At 35.9% G+C, this 18,339-nt stretch overlaps 1 protein-coding gene across 1 annotated transcript in view; it reads left to right on the forward strand.

Annotated features, from left to right (window-relative positions):
* Positions 1-9,359: 9,359 nt before the first annotated feature.
* The window catches only part of LOC136029426 (sortilin-related receptor-like), a 127,054-nt gene continuing 118,074 nt past the window's right edge, over positions 9,360-18,339 (forward strand). Inside the window, exon 1 of the mRNA XM_065707808.1 lies at positions 9,360-9,639. Coding sequence (XP_065563880.1) covers positions 9,406-9,639 — 234 coding nt within the window. The 5' untranslated portion in view covers positions 9,360-9,405. The remainder of the gene's footprint in view (positions 9,640-18,339) is intronic.

The raw sequence follows: 18,339 nt of genomic DNA on the forward strand, positions 1-18,339 counted from the left end.
CTTTTTCCAGACCCATTCTTTTCTTGAGGTCTGTCCTAGTCCTGACTAAAGTGGAATTTACCTTCGACTATAATAGCCGTGTGTCTTTTGAATATTGACGAAAAATGTAGTAGTGGTATTAGCAGAACTATTTTATTGAAAATCATTTTTACATAAACCATTTACCAAAACCAAATTAAAAATAAACAACAAAATACTACAATATAAACCCCAGAACAACACAATGGAAAATACAGAAAAATAACCCACTGAAAATATAGTCAATCTGTTTTTTCAGAGCATACCTACCGAGCAATTCCACACGTAAATCAGACTTAAACTGTTTAATATTACCATTATCCTTAATACCCTTACTAAGTTTGTTCCAAAGCTTGGAAGCTCTATGAGCAAGAGAAAAAGAAGACCTACTAGAAGCAAGTCTAGGAACCTCAACATTTCCTCGCATCCGACTATTGTGTTTGTGAACATTTGACCTCTCACAAAATATACCTACAAAACAATCAGGAAGGCCCTCGTTATGATACATGTATATAAAATTCAAAGTATAAAAATCACGCAATCCGGCTGCAGGCATTACATTTATTTCACTGTAGACCGACCTCATGGACTCCCGCTTCCCCACACCACAAAAAACTCGGATAGTATTATTCAGAATCACACGGATGGGACGAAGTAACAAGGGGAAAGTACCAAGCCATATCGAGGAACGATAAAAAATATAAGGGTGAATAAGGGAAACATATAACAACCGTAAATTGTTGGGGGGGATATGTTTTAATTTACTTCATATGTTCCTTAAATGATAGTGTTTCATCAATACTAATTCCAAGGTACTTGGTGAAGCGTGTGCGTTTAATAATTCCTCTCTCTGATATCAATTCCTTGACCCAAGGATAAAAATTCGGAGATCTAGAGAAAATACCAAAATTTGACTTACCCATATTTAAGTCAAGGTAATTGATTTTTAGCCATATTCATATCTTGGTCATTGCTGGATTTAATCTTGACATAAGCAGTTGTTCTGTAGGGGCAACACACATCAGCATTTTGTCAACTGCAATTAAGGGCGCAGTGACCTGTGTTTCACTAAAATCATCATCAACAAAATCAGTAATTCTGGGTAGGGCACTAACAAAATCAGGCAGATCATTAATAAAAATTAAAAATAGAGTAGGACCCATACGGAACCTTGGGGAACCCCACAATTAACCCAATTTTTACTTGACGAAATTCCATGTAAATGAACATACTGCTGTCTCTTCTGAAGCTAATTACGAAGCAAGCTTAACGTTGCATCCCTTACTCAGTAAAATTACCATTTTCTTAATAATATACGATGGTCAACAATGTCAAACGCCTTAGCCAATCCAAGAACACACCATCTACCCTAAGCTTCTTATCAAGCGCTTAATTAATTGCCGAAGTAATAAACAAAATCGCCGTTTTTGTTGTTCTACCTTTCCTGAAACCAAATTGATTTGGATGTAAAAGTTTATGTCGTTCCATATGCTCATATATTCTATAATGTATGTAGGTATATATTTATTTCCCGTCTTATTGCAAAAAAAAATACAAGACTGAAGGAGTAATACGAGATAAAAACAAAAGAAAAGACCAAAAAAAAACACTTCTAAAAACGAAATCAAACTCAGCATTTATAACAAGAAAAAACTATCAGAAAACACTTAGCAAAGTGCTAAAACTGCTCAGGCGTGTTATATAACGCTCAGTTCGCTTTTCTACTGTATGCACTGGACCAGCTACTCCGTAACATGTTGACAAAGTCGGATTACTGGTCCATAGAGGCAATCTAAGCAGATATTCTGTATATTTGTAAAAACACTTGTTTAAGTCTCTGTCATCTGTCTGCGAGAGAAGAAACCAAAATGGGACAAGTGCAAGCAAATGGGAAACTACAAAAGCATTATATAAAGTAGCAAGGATACGACGGTTAAACTTGAACTTCAGTGCTACCAACAGGTCATATGCCTTCCTAGTTTTATTGGCAAAAAATCTTTAAGCAAGACCCGTGTCGATCGGATATTTTTTTTCAGTTGGGACTCCAAGGTACGTAAGATCTTGGTCTTGTATGACGTGCACACCAAGAGATACAACAACGGGATCTTGGCAACGGCGATTAAAAACTAGAATCTTACTCTTACTATGATTAAAATTGAGACCAATACGATTATATTCATCTGACAATATACGAAAGTTTTCTTCAATCCCTGCTTGTGTTCTACTTATATTCAATACGTCATCCGCGTATTTTACAAATGAAATGTCTATTGCTTAAAAATTCATGTCGTTAGGGCTTTTTTGTTGGGGCACGCGTACAATGTTATTGAACAGGGGCGGGGAGGCCAGAGCTCCCTATCTAATACCTTTTTCAATAGGTATTGGCAGGGTAAGATCTACAACACTAGGTAAAACAGGGACCTTTACTCTAGCATTCAGCTTTCTATACATGTCGTGTATAGCCCAAACTACCGAAGGATCTGTACCGTGTTTGTATGCTATCAGCAGTATCTGTGCATATATACTGGATTCAAACGCTCTAGAAATGTCCAGCCCGGCAAAAAACAGTACTTCATCATTTTCAGTGGCATGAATTAACAAATTTACAATGAGATGATGAGCATGTTCACGACCAACACCTTTCTTAAAACCACTGGCTCTGGTGTTTAATTCTTACTAGAAATGTCACCAACAACTAATAGCTCAAATACTTTGCATAAAACGGGAGAAACAGTAATTGGCCTAAAGGAGGAACAACAGTCAGCTGGTTTTCCTTTTTTCAAAGTAGGCAAATAATAATTAAGACATTTTTGCAGAACACGGGAAATAACAGGTAATAACGAAATTGGTCGATAATTCCCCAGATCATTCTTATTGCCACCTTTAAAAACAGGGGTTATTCTTGCAATTTTACAGACATCTTCTTGCTCACTCGAAGCTGACCCATCACGAGTAATAACCTTATCGGGCAAAATAGAATCTTTTGAAGATATAATATTTTTAATAATTTTCCATGTTTTAGCACGGTTACCGCCAGCTTCTTTAAACTGACTTTCAAAACATTTTTTCTTAGCTGCTAATGTTGCTAATTACTTGAATAAAGAAAACACGGCTAATTTGTTTTGTAAGACCACAATGACAAAGCTAAGATATAAAGATACCATTTGACGCATCATTTAATCCTCTATCTGAAGCAGGCAATCTCTTCCTGTGTAAATTCGTTTCAAAAATTTACAAAATTCTTGAATCTACAAATTCAACAATTTGAGAAACCTTGGTTTGGTCTAGTTTTTAGCTCGTTCAAGATTCAAGATCTTGACTAGGATTGCCGGAAACTCTCGACGTGGAATGTCAAATATTCAAAATAAATTGTTGTGCCTATGCTAAACGCCGTAGTAAAACATAAGTAATGGGCCGTTTCATCCAACTAGTACATTTGGGTAACTAGAAAGGAAAAAAGCTGTTTTAGGGTTGTGACCAATCATCATTTCTCTTATTTTTGGGTTTTTGCTCAAAGTCTCTCTCTTGCACTGACAAAGTTTCAGTTACTGTTAACCTCTACGCACCAAAAAAATGGGAGTAGTAATCAAGTAACATTGCGCAATTAGTTTTGTGCCGAACTAAAAATGTCTCTTCCGGAGGCTAACAAAATTATTTGTGAGCCTTACGGAAACTCTGCTCTGTCCTACTCATAAGTTTTGAATTGGTTAAAGGCCTTTAAGGAGGGCCAAAACCAGCAAAACGACTACAAAGTCGCTAATGTTCGACAGTTAATGGACTCTAACAGTCGACTGCATTTCAAGATGGTTGCCATTGAACTGAACTTATTTTTTACTGTTGTGTTTCGATCTGCTACTGAATTTTTAGGCGGTAAGGAAAGTGTGCACCAAACTCAATCCCATGGTGTTGTCAGACGACCAAAAGTCTATAAAGCAGAAATTTCAACTGAACTTTTGCAACGTGTTGAAAATAAACCTGATTCTTTAACTACATTATAACCAATTATGAAACTCGCTTTTCTTTTAAAAAGACCCAGAAACACAATGTCAAAGCTCAGAGCGGCATACCATTAAACACCATTCCCTACACAACTAATTACGTAATATCCCACCTGGTAGATCAGAGGCAGTGTAATAGCGCTGCCTAGGCAAAGAGCGATGTGGGCACAATGAATTATTGATTTATTTTTATTTTGGTCTTAGACCAGGGCACTTTATACCAAAGGAGTTATCATAGAAACGTCGAAAAGGGCTCATCCAATTGGAAATTCAAACGGATAGTTTCCTTTTTAATACTCCAAAGTGATTGGAGGGCAGCTAACCCCCATCCATGCCCATCATTCCCCAAGTACCCCCAGTCAAAATTTTGAGATAGCCATTTTGGACCTTTCAACGTAGTTGAAAGGTCCGGGAATTATGTTTATGTTGATGACAACCCCCTCCCCCTTGAGCCCTCTGGGCAAGGGTTGGCCTTGGGGCATATAAGGTTTACATAGAAAGGGTGATCGTTTAAACTTCAGAGGGGGGGGGGGGTCATGGGAATGGCAATTAGAAGTTTTAGTGCCTCTTCTAAGATTCAGAGTGGTCGGAAGGTGAATACCCCCCCCCACACACACACACCTTGTACTTTGCTGAAGTTCCTTTGATAGAAATTTTGAGATGGCCATTTGTTTTAGTAGAAACTGCGAAAGAGGCTCATTCGATTGGAAATTGAAGGGTCTTTAGCCCTTTTTAATAGTCGAAAGTGATTGGAGGGCATCTATCAACCCCCTCCCACGCCCACCATTTCCCCAAGCCTCGGGAAAAACCACCACAGCCCTCGGGAAAAGGGTTGTAAGTTATGCTCTTGGGGCACATAAGATTTTTTTAGAAAGGGTGATCGTATAAGCTTTGGAGGGCAATCATTGTATTAGTAATCTTTAAATTGTATTAGTTTCTTTAATACTCTTTTTAAGATTCGAAGTCATCAGAGGGTGGGTACCCCCCTCACGCCTTGTATTTTTCCGAAATGTTTCTGATAGAAATTTTGAGATGACCATTCGTTGTCGTAGAAACTTCAGAAAATGCAAATTTAATTAGAAACTGAAAGGACCTTTTTCAATAGTAAGAAGTGATTTTAGGGCAATAAGTCTGGGGGTAAGGGTTGTAAGTTATGCCCCAGAGGCATATCAGGTTTTTATGGAAGGGGTGGTCGTGTGAACTTTAGAAGAGGCTCATTTAATTTGAAATGTATAATTGTAGTTCCCTTTTATGAGTCAAACATGACGATGAGCGGCTAGCCCCCCTCCCTGACACCCTCTTTTCTCAAAACACATTCGAATAAAACTGTGAGATAGCTATTTTGTCACCAATAGTCCAAAAATCAGACAGCAATGTCTTTAGAGCGAACACAATCTCCCAGAGCCCATGAGAAAGGGTTGTAAGTTACACCCCCGGGCCTTTTTTTTTTTGGGAACAGGTGGTCCCATAAGCTTTGGATCACAAATAGCTCAGTTGATTGGAGGTCCAAAGTTTTAGTACCGTTTCCACGAGTCGAAAACGAATAAGGGGTAATCAGCCCCCTCCCCCGAGCCTATCAATTCCCAAAATATATCCGATCGACATTTTAAAAGATATATTTTGTTCAGACTTTTTGAAAGGTTTAGTAATTATGTCTTTGGGGATATCAACCACCCCACAGTCCTTAGGACAAGGGCTGTAAGCTAGGCAATTTGCTCATTGTTTACACACAGAATATGTTATTGAGAAAGGTATGCATGTTTGAACTATACTTTCCAAGAAGACGAAGTGCATTCAGGTGAGCCTTTCTGAGAATGTTTAGAACTAAATCAAAACATGTTATGTGTATAAAGAGTGTCAAAAGTCTGTAACAAAGGAACAAGTGAGTATTTTAATTTGGAAAATTCAGGAAATGATAAGGGAGATGATCCACCGCCACTACTACCGCCACTACTACTACCAGACCAATCCATTTACAGTATTGAGGGGAAATTCCAGCTAAATGAAAAGACCCTATATGCATGCAAATTGTTAAAATAGTGTATCTCAAGAATCGATTTGAGTATTAAGTTGGAACTCTCAGAGAATGCTTAAAGGGGAAGATCATCTTCCCAAAAGGCAGTATATACACACAATTTTTAATACTACTGTTACCGCTTCATTTACTACTACTACTTCTACTGATAATACTTGTAAGGCTAAGAGAACTGAGAGGAAAATATGATAACATACAAGTTATCAAAAGAACATATGAGCCAATGTCATAGCAACGGCTTTTTGTGTTGAGTTGAAACCTCTAGGACTTGATGAGAAGAATGATCTGCTGATCAAACGGCAATATGTTAATACTATTACCAGTAACATCAATACTACTACTCTGACTACTATTGAAACCATGCCGAGGGGTATGAAGGTGAAATTTTCAATGAATTTTAAGGGGGAGTGAACTAAGTCTATGCAGGTTGTCAAAAGGATGTAACAGCAAGATCTTAGGAACAGCTTGGTGCATGAAGTTATGCCTAAGAGGGCTTGGTGTGAGGGATTTTGAAATAGCCAAAATAAAATATTTTCTTCCTTTTACTACTGCTTCTGCTCATACTACTACTACTGTTTATTATTACTAATTCTATTGCTACTAACGCCACTACAACTTATGTTACTGCAATTAATTCTACTGCTAATACCACTCCTACTGGTATGGAAGCTAAGGATATTAAGGTGAAAATTTGTGATGTATAGTAACTAAATGGAACTAAATCGAAACACATTACACCCACAAAGGTTGTCAATCAATCAATCAATCTATCAGTATATTAGGAGAAAATAAAGAAAAATTACAAAGCTTTAGACCCCCACAAAGGCTCTTTGGCCTGTGATGGTGGGAGACTAAACATTACATTAATTAGTACAGAACAGGAACAAAACAATGACATACATGCTTGCGTAGCAAAATCAATTCATAAACGAATTGGAAAAGAAAGAAGGAAAAAATGAATATCGTAAAAAAAAAAATAATGACATATGTGCTTGTGTACTAAAATCAATTAATAAATGAATATATTAAAAAAAAAAAAACATACCAAACCGGGTACCAGGTACCGGAAGTACCTAAATTTTCGGGTATTGGAAGTGGTCAGTCGGTAGGACATTAAAAAAAAATTTACACATAGAATATCAGGATATAAATTTTTGAAACTACCAAAGAGAGACATTCTTGAGCTGAATCAGGTAGGCTGTTCCAAACTATATGACAAGTAGTTAATGGGTTAAAGTCAAACCTCACCGATGGAGTAAACAAAATATTAATATTCCTTGAATTACGAAGGTGATGCATAGACCTATCAGTGGCGAAAGAAGGAATAGTTTGTAGGGCTGAAGGAACATCACCATGAAGTTGATGAAAAGTGAATGACGCACAAGAAAGAATGTAGAGTGACCGCAAATCAAGTAAAAGGCTAGTTAGGTTAGTTCTAGAACAATTGGTTTCTGTATAACCCTTCTTGCTTTATCATACGACTTAGATAGTGGTTTCAGAAAAGAAGAAAAAGTTGACATCCATAAAGTATGGCACTAAGAGACGTAGGACTGAACTAAGCAATGGAACAGAATTGGTAAAACTGATCCAGGAAAAATTTGTTTTAGTTTCTTCAAAATTCCAAGACTCCTTGAGATCATCAAATTAATTAGTCCATTTTGATGCTCGAACAAAAGGTTCTCATCAAGAAGAATACCGAGGAATCGGATATATCGATCCTTGGGTCCCCTGAGAGAATCCCTATAAAGGTGGATATCAGTTAACTGAGGGCATGCCAGACGAATATGGGAGAAAATTAAAAAACTTGACTTAGCAACATTTAGGGCAAGGCAATTAGCATCAAACCAGAGTCAAGCGCAGTATTGAGAAAATTTAAAAGCGTTAAACATACATGTTCCGTAGAATGTTTAGCTCGGAAGACAAACTGAAAATCATGAAGAAAAAAAGTTTTAGCCTCTAGAAAAGGTAGTAGTCGGGAAAGCATAGTCTTTTCAAAAATTTTACTAAAAACAGACAGCAAGGATATAGGCAGATATTTGGCTGGATCGTTTCGAGGTTCACCTTTATATAAAACAATTACTTTAGCTTGCATAAGAGAACTGGGAAAATCCCATTTTTAAAAGAAATATTTATAAGCTTCATCAACGGAAAAATAATTGAAGGAAGAATGAACTTAACTACCATAGTTGGAATGCAGTCAGGGCCAGATGTTAAAGAAACTTTCAAGCTATTTACAATCCTGGCTACTTCAACATCAGAAATAGGATACAGCACCATTGACTTGAGACAAGGCGGACCAAGATAAGATTTGTAATCTGGCTGTGACAGCGAAGACCTGACGGAAGAGGCAGTAGTTTTTCCAACATTAGCAAAAAATAATGATGTAAATACTTCCTGAACAGATGGAACGCCCTCAACAACCACATTACCAACCACAAGACTCGGAGGGATAGAGGGAGCTGGAGAAGAACGTTTAAGGATGGAATTAATCACTTCCCAAGTCGTAGTAGAGGATGCCACATCAATAAGATCTATGTATAAGTCTCCCATTATTATTGGTTCACACGAAGGTCTCCCTATTAAATCCAAAACCTCATCAAGGACCTGAAGGAAAGAAGGGACGGATCCACTTAGAGGTTTATAAACATTACCAATTTTTATAACCTTGTTTTGTAGTTTCACTTCAATAAACTGGGATTCAAAAACCCCTTCATCATTCCATGACAGAACGCTTTGAACAAAATAGGGAATAACGTCACAAATATACAAGACTATATGACTTTGCCATCCTTCTGCGACTTAGTCGTTCCATTTTATAACCGGGTATATCAAGAAGCATTTCATTATTAGAATACAGAAAGGTCTCACATAACCCGACAACATCAGGTTGTCCATCAGAAACTATCTGCCTCAACTATTTAATCGATGAACATAGTCCCTGAGTAATGAGTTGAAGGACTGAAAAATTATCATCTCGTCTAGTAGCCCACTTCAAACCGAAAACATACTTACTAGTAATTGAATGGGAAAAATTTATAGAATTGTTGTGAATTTGACCAATACATTTATTAGCAATACTCAAAACATCTATTGGATTAGTTTGCAATTCTGATCTATTATCTGTTTTTTGTATAAAAAGAAATTAAGTATCTTTGGATAAAGGAGAAACTTTCATTACTGCAATAGAAAGCTGCCATGATCGAGCATAAAATGTTCGAGAAATAAAAAGGTAGTTTTTACATTGTTTGGCTCGTCGGAAAATGTAGGTAAAGACATAATTCTTCAGCGTCGGATCTAGGAGATTTCAAGCTACTTCAAGAAGAAATAGATTAATTAGGTTTTTCCTCAAGAGTTATGAAAGCATTATTTTTATTTATTGTCATTTTTGTCGTACAAATATGCTGCTTGAGACGAGTTCCTGAAACAAAAGAAAAAACAGAACCTCTGCATCATGTAATCAGCTTACAAGACCTCTACAGGCTAAGAAGAAGTCTAGATAATAAGCAAGTAGAAGTGTCACTGCTTCCTGATTCCCCAGGGCGAGTAGACATATCTACAGATGAAGGTCTTAAGAATATTAGCTCAACAGTAAGTTTTTTTTTCATAATTTAGGCCTACAAAGTTTATTGTAGCAACATATTTATTTTGGTAAATATCAAGTGGTTGGCCACTTTTAAGGAAAACATACCAAACAAATAAGAGTAGTACAATTAACTTTAGGCTATTTCCAAATATTATGGTTGCTTTTTTTCACATTACACCCTCCTGATGATCCCAGATATATCCCTAGGAATATACAAAAAACAAAACAATGAAGTTACTACTTTATAGAGTCCATGCAGCATATTTGTATCAATTAGAGTATAATGCTGCCTTCCATTGTCATCCATCTTTTCAAATCATTCAAAAATTATGAACTATTTTATGCATATTTTACTGTAATTTACTTGGGGAAAATTGAATTTTTGCCCAGTTAAGATTACAGAAACCTGTATTTGAGTGAAGAACATGTGAGATATGAAAAGATTCATTTAAGCTCATTTAATTAAAAGCTGAGCTTGCTTAGTTTTTTATAGGCTACATTAGATCCTTGCTCCTTTCCAAATTATTAAGCTGTTGCATGCAACATTGCAAACAACATGGAATAAAAACAATAAGGTAAATGAACTATCCTATAGGCATCCTATACTAACAAGTCAAACACTAAATTCACTGCATTAGTTCAAATACAAATTATGCCTAGCTCACCTCTTGTATTTTCACTTCATTTCTTGTTTACATAATGCTTTTCATTAGTTAAGATAATATTTATTTTCAAAAGTCTATTACAAGCTCTACTAGAGCCAAATTTGGGTAAAATTCTAGTTAATTGACTTTTGGCTATCTTGAAAAGGGTTTAGGTTAGGAAAATGAAACCTTCATGGTTACAAAACAACAGTTTACCTCAATTTTCAGTGACTAGTTGCTTTTTTTCTGCTATTAGTTCTGAAAATGCAATTCCTGTTATTTGAACTGATTTTGAGTGATATCAATATTTTTTTTTCAAAATTTAGGAAATGTATTTGCATATCTTTAAAACCTTATAAAATGGGATTAAGCAAAGTTATGAAGCTGAAAACAATATTGTTGTACTTCAATTAAGCAGAAGATATATTTTGCAAGGTCTCACTTTTATAACACAGATATTTTTAAAGGTCATGAAAGGTCAGGGCCCTGTAGAGAGAGAAGGAGCAGAGGTAGGTACTTCAAAATACCTTCCTGGGACATCCTTTAGCCTGTAGACCCATCACTGAAAGTTTCATTTTCCTAACCTAAACCCTTTCTGAGATAGCAAGAAGTCAATTAACTAGAATTTCACCCCAAATTTGTTTCATAGCCTATATTCAAGTAGAAAGAAACAAAGCAAGAAAAACAACCAAGACAAAGATTAGAAATTAATCAGACATAAAAGTAGCCAATAAAAGTTTAACTCAAAATAGTAAAATATAAAATTGAAAAATTCTATGTCTAAAAACTAAAATGAACTGCTACCATTGATGAAAAAAAAAGGGAGGAGAAGAGAATAAAAAATATCCCACTTGACAAACAACTAGGCCTATTACTAGCTGCAAAAAATAGTAAATATTTAGTTGATAACTTTGAAGACCACACTGCCTTTCCATGATGAAAGTAAAACAGTTCAAAATAGGGATGATACCTTTTTATTGACAGTGAATAGATATAAAATTATTTAACTGGATATTTTGAACACATATACTGTGTTCATCATCAGCAGTTTTACTGCTGATGATGAACACTGTATATGTGTTTTAGATATCCTGTTAAATAATTTTATATCTATTCACTGTCAATAAAAAGGTATCATCCCTATTTTGGACTGTTTTACTTTTGAAATATTTAGTTTCAGCACAAGCTGTCTAAACTGCAAACTATGCTGCAAAGCACCATAGTTTCCATACTCTAGTACTTAGAAATGCTAATTCCAGGAGTGCTTCCATTTCTGGTTGACCCTCCTCTATGGGGCAAACTAAAAATGTGTAAAGTGGGCTTGTTTACAGGTAACATTACCTATAGAGCAAAGCATATTAGTCCATGAGCCCTGCAGGCAGCAGGATGAGGTCTATATTCTACATTTATTTAATAAACCTTATTTGAGATTTTTTTTTTTTTAGTTTTATCACTCCTTGTTGAATAAATATAGAATACAGACCTTGCCTTGCTGCCTACAGGGCTCAAGGACTAATATGCTTCACTCTATAGGTAATATTACCTGTAAACAAGCCCACTTTAAATATATTTAGTCTTGTTGGAGGGGAATCTTAGAAAGCTGAAAAATGGATGCCCTTCTCTAATAATGACAAAGAAACAATATGCAATCATCAGAATCTTGTTATATGCCGTAATACCCACTTTAGACACCTTGTGACAAAACTAAACATTTGTCCAACAAATTTAGCCAAATTTGCTTTCCAAGTCAAATGCTACAAAAAATTAAACAGTTGAAATAAAAAAGTCAAAATCATTATTATGGATATAAGAAGGATCAGAAATATTGGCAATTTTAAAAAGGACTGTGCAAACAACTAGATTAAAAAAAAGCTGAAATAGGCATCACAGATGAAAAAAAATGGCAATGGAAAAAAGAGGGAATAGTTATTATGACCATGCATCATGAACTAAAATAAGAGACAAAGGATAGGATTTTGGCTCAGAATACTTACTTGGAGTAATTAAATTGCTCTGACTTAAAGGTAATAGAACTTTTTTGCCCTCTTGGTAACAACAGGGATTAGAGAGTAAGTTGGGATTGCTAAGGAGGCATAGCAGGGGAGTTAGGGTTCTGAAATTTTGAAGAAATGTCCTCAGTATGGGGATTAGGAATAGGAGACATAGCAAAATACAAGCAATTTTATCCCTCCTTTCTTTTAAGGTGGTAATGTGTGCAGCTTTAAGGATGAAGAAGTATAAGATTTTACTATCTTTGTAAATGATTGTGAGCAAATGCCTCTGGACCAATTCAGTTTTTTCACTAAGTTCACTTGAAAGATATTAAAGTTAAATGCTTAAATACTTAAGTATTATATTCACCACATGAATTGAAAACAAAATCAAGATTGGCTAACTGTATTTCACTCATTTACCAAAGGTCCTTGAAAGAGGTTTTTGTGTCAACCTCTTTCCCTGCTGTTCAAGTTATCATTAAATCTTTTCAGACTACCTCAGGATTGGAAAACTGCACATATCATTCCTATATTTATAAAAGGTAGAACAGACCTTGCTGAAAATTATTGACCCATTAGCATGACATCAGTAGTTGTTAAGGTTCTTGAAAGAATAATCAATTCTGCAGTTGTTACACACATTGAAGCAAATAGGGTTTTACACAGTTCCCAACATGGCTTTTGTTCAGGTAGATCTGTTGACACCAATCTCCTTGAACTGTATGATCACATCATCAATTGCTTGATATTGGGGTACCTACTGATGTGATTCTGCTTGACTTTTCTGAAGCTTTTGACAAAGTTTGTCACAAGCAACTTGCAATAAATTATGTGCAGTCAAGCTTGAAGAGAAATACCTGCTTTTGGATCCTTGATTTTCTTTATTCACAATCTCAAATGTGCTCAGTTATTTGATGAATCTTGTAATTGTATTCTTTCTTCCTCTGTGCATGTTCTGGGTAGAGTTCTTCAGGAAGTGTTTTGGGTCCAACACTAGCTAATATCTTCATCAGTGATGCTCCTTGTATTGTTAGTTGTAAATCAACTCTTTATGCAGATGACTTGAAGCTTCTTCAGTCAGCTTTGTTGTGTGAAGATCATGCCCTGCTTCAAAATTATCTTCAACTGCTGGGTCAATAGGCTGAGGTCTGGCTTGTTTAATTCAATGTTGCCAAGTGCCATATCATTCACGTTGGCAAACTGAATCCTTGCCACACTTATGTTGTCTTAGGCCACCCACTCTCCTCTATAAATAATGGGCAAGATCTCAATGTCACTATTGACAATTAACTAAAATTTAGTATTCATGCTAAGGGGTCTGCTGCTGGGGCTAGTTTTACCTTGAGACTGATTAAGTGTACTATTTCCACTTGTTCCTCTAAAGTCATCAGTCTTCTATATAAGGGACTTGTGCATCCTAAGCTTGAAGTTGGAATGTCTCTTCCTCCCCATATTTTAAAAAAGATATAAAAGTTCTTGAAGATATGCAGAGACATGCTACTAAAGTGATATATGGCATGTGGGAGCTTTCCTACCCTGTAATACTATCAAAGCTGAATCTCCCTACACTTGTTTACAGGAGAAATGAAGGGGATGTTATTTTAGCCTACAAGTTATTGAGGACCAATGCTCTCCCAGCATTATTCCCTACTGCTGGTACCAACTCTAGAACTAGAGGTCATCTGCCTGAATCTTGTCAAGCAATCTACAATATCTAGAGTCCATGCTCAATACTTTTCATCATGCATTGTCAACAGTTGGAACAAACTATCTATTGAAGCAGTTACTGCTGAATCCATTGAAGTTTTCAAACAAAGGCTAGATGCTAAATGGTCCTTCAGTGTGTCTAAACTCAATTGGGATGCTACTGAATATGGAACAGCACATGGTCACTAATGAACTAGTTTGCTCCTAGCTGCAATTTAATTTTAAATATTTACAATGTTTCTTTTTTGTATTAGATTTTATCATTTCCATATGGTCCTTCATTTTAGACAGTTTTATAGCATTGCTGCTAAATGTTTTTTAATGGATCAAGCACATGAGAATAGTTTGATTAAGAAACATTTGTATGACACCAAATTTCAAATATTGTCCGCATTTCTTTTTAGCATTGACAGTTGACATGGAAAATAATGTGATTTTGTTTTTTGTATGATGCAAGTGTCTGCTTCCAGGATTGTCACCATCTTACCAGCAAACAAGTATTGTCTTCAGAAATTTCTTGGTACTATTTTGGAAAAAAAAATTTGTTGCAAATAGTATGAATATTCTATCTTTAACAACCCTGACAGCAGAATGTCAGACTCTACTCACAGCTTGTTTCACATGTTCTATGTATATTTCATATTCAGCAGAAAACAAATTAGTGCAAATGCTTGTGAAATTAGTTAAAAATTTCGTTAAATTTGACAAATCTTATTATTCTGGTATCCATTATGTATATGATAAGAAATCACCAAATCTTGCTTTAAAGCTTCTTAATGTTACTCAGTTATTTATTAAACTGTTTAATTTTAGTTTAAGAGAATTAAGCAAAGGAAAATAAGTATTAAACATGTTCTTTGAAATCAGCTTTATAGTGCCTACTTTCACTTTTGAATGATCCCCTGGATGGAGGTAGTTCATTTTGGTTTATAAGATAATATTTATTTTCAAAAGACTATCACAAGCTCTATAGAGCCGAATTCGCTTTATATGTAAGTAAAAGCTAAAAAAAAAAAAAATTAAAATCAGTACATTAAGTACAACACTTAAAATTAAAAAGAAATTACAAAAACATCGCATTAAATCAAAAATAAAAACAGCAATAGAGGAAAAGGGGAATTTGGCAAGTACATAATCACAAATTATTATTAAGGTGTTCTAGAATAAAGGGGATAAAACTTTTACAAAACCTCTCTGTAACAGCATAGATTGGAGAGTAAGTTGGCATTGCTAAGGAGGCTGACTGGGGGGGGGGGTCAGAGTCTAATGGAATTGTGAAAATCAGGGAGTAAGTCCTCAGTACAGGGATTGGGATTGACTGATTTAGCGAAAAGCAGGCAAATTTTATCCCTTCTTTCTTTTAAGGTGGTAATGCGTGCAGCTTTAAGGAGGAAGGAGTATGGAATTTTGCCTTCTTTGTAAATGTCCTGAGCAAACGCTTTTGGATCGACTCAATTTTGTCACTAAGTTCCTTTGAAAGTTGTGAATGCTAGACCAGACATGTATATTCCAATAATGACCTGATAAAGGATAAGTAAACATGGAGGGAATGTATCTTAGGACAATTAAATTTGTTTAGCAGCTTAAAAATGGATAATGAAACATTTGCTTGTTTAACAATGTTGGAAACATGTGTGTCCCAGTTAAGATCATTATAAATTATGACACCAAGAAGCTTAACATGTTTCACTAGCAGTTAGCATGGGATTGGTTCGCGAAAAAACAGGAGTAGATTTCAGGAAGTTGATCGTCATTATCTGTGATTTAGTGAGATTTACTGTCATATTTAGATTCTTAGATTCATCCGAACATTGGGTTAGGATTTCAATGGGGTCACTTTTAATATTCCTATGACATACTTCAAGGATCAACAAGTCATCCACATATTTCCATCTTTGGGGGAATTCGTTGCCAATTTCGTTAATCATGACAAGAAATAAGAGTGGTCCCAATAAGGTTCCTTGAGGTATTCCACAGTACCTAGGGTATTTTACAACTTGTGATCTGTTTGAAAGGAACGTTATAACAATATTTACTAATAGTGGGTCAATTTCAAAGTTATCATGTATACAAATTAGGATATTGTGGTCAACTAAGTCAAACGCTTTTTGGAAATCGACTAAGACCAGGTTTAGCCAAACATTTGGTTTCTCTAGTTCACTTAGGATGGTGTGAATCAAGTTTACAAGGTAATGGGTGGTGGAGGTGTTTCTTAAATTACCAAACTGTCGGATGTCACTGCGTGGTATAATTTTAATTTTAATCCAGTCACAAAGGAACCCTTCGTAAAGTTTAGAAAACACTGGTGTGAGTACAATAGGACGCATGTTGGTTATAGTCAGACTGGAAGATTTCTTTGGGATGGGTGTTATAAAACCTAGTTTCCAGCAACTTGGGAATTTACCAGATTTTGTAATTTGGTTAAAAATATGAGATAAAGGTCCAGCAATTGTGTCTGAAAAGGCTTTAATCAAGTCAATTGGGATGTCTAATGGGCAAGTACTTGATTTTCTGAGCTTTTGGATTTTATTTATAACATTAGAGGGAGAAATTTGGGGGAAAGAGGTGGAGGGAGAAATAGTTTGACCTGAGCCAGTGAAAGGGGGAGACTTTGTACTATGGATGCAAGAGGCAGGTTCAAATCGTTGGCTATCTGGTAAGGGGGCTCAGGGAGATGAAAATTAACTTCAATGGGTTTTTTTCCGCAAATCTCTTTAACTTTCCTGTACCATTGTTTAGGCTTGTTAGAATACAGATCCTTAACTTTACTATTGCAATACTCAGAAGGTGCTTTTTTTCCCTTCAGGAACTTTCTTAGATCATTAGCCTGTGTGATATGTCCTTTATTGAACAAATTGATTTTTTTTCTTGTTAGTTTTTTAAAAGTCGCAGTAATGTAAGGTTTATCGGTAGAGCATATTTTAATTTTTTTCACCAGAAAATGGGCTTCATAATTACTCCTCAATAAATTCGGGAGGGACAAAGCCTTGAAGTCGACATCATTTGTTTGGTACACAGGGGACCAATTTTCACTAGTGATCCAGGAGCCAAAATTGTAGAGTCTTGAGTCAATTAGAGGTCTAAAGACGGTTTCAGTAATAGTAAAGGAATGTTAACTGTAGCTAGTGGAGATAGGAGTTGGCTAAAGTGGTAACTACCTCCAAGAGGCGGAAGAATGGTGACAGGTCTGTAGAAATTTGACATATTGGTGCATATTAAATCAAGAGTAGAATTGCCTTTGGTAGTAGGGACTTTTACAATTTGTTTTAGACTAAAAGTATTACATGTAGACTCAAGTTTTAATTCATTTGCATCACCTAAGAAGAAAATTCCAGCATTTGGGTATTTAGATAGTACATAGTCAGCACTGCCATGCAATTTTTCAATAAAATTAATTTTTTCAGCCGCTCTCTGTCCAAGAGAATAGTAAAAATAACACAGGACAATCAAATTGAAAGGACGTGGTAAGACCTTAGGTCGAACACAAACCCACAAAATTTCATCAAAGGGAGTAAGACAAGGAACTAATATTTCTGAAGGATAAAAATCATTACGGACAAAGAAAAGAATTCTACCCCCTTTCTTACCCAGAGGATGGGTTTCGGGTCTGAGTTTAATAAACTGGGAGAAACTATTCATTGTTAACATGTATGTATTTTGAGCGTGTACTTCAGTAATAGCGATTATGTCTGATTTATATATTTTAGAAAAGGAGTCTAATTCATTAAGTTTTCAAAATTAAGACTTTCAGCGTTGCTTAACACAATTGTGGGAAATTTAAAACGACCTGCAAAGGTACCATTTTTACACTTAACTTTATTTAAATTGGAAATGGGTACAGGGGGTTTGGTGGGATTCTTAGCAGGGACCAGATTAATGTAGTCAGAACAAGGGACTGAGGGAGCACATTTGACTTCTATGGAATGACTATTACAGTCAACATCGATAGATGAATTATTAGATTAAGAGAAGGATTTGTCTTGGTGATTTGGGGGCTGGGGGACGGGCAATGATATGGATGAAGCACGAGGAGAACAATTAGGATTCATTACAAGACAATTATTGAATGCAAAAAGTCTCAGACCTGAGTCACGTTGATAGGGTAGGCACGAGGGATAAAACGAATGGGCTGGGGGTGGGGTTTTGTAAGGTGCTGGGAGAGGGGGGCTGGTTGGGAATAGTGATTCATGTCCGTCAAGAAATTGCTGGTTTGCGGCAGAGTAGGGAGGGTATAGGGCAGCATACTGTGAGGGGGAGGAAATAGGACTTCTCTATGCAGGGAGGGGGTAAGAAAGGAGAGTTCGGGAAGGGTTTGTCAATTTTTGAGCTGTGCCTGATGAACTTTGATGAGACATTTTTG

This window comes from Artemia franciscana, chromosome 7 (genome assembly GCF_032884065.1).
Source record: "Artemia franciscana chromosome 7, ASM3288406v1, whole genome shotgun sequence".
Classification (NCBI taxonomy): Eukaryota; Metazoa; Arthropoda; class Branchiopoda; order Anostraca; family Artemiidae; genus Artemia; species Artemia franciscana.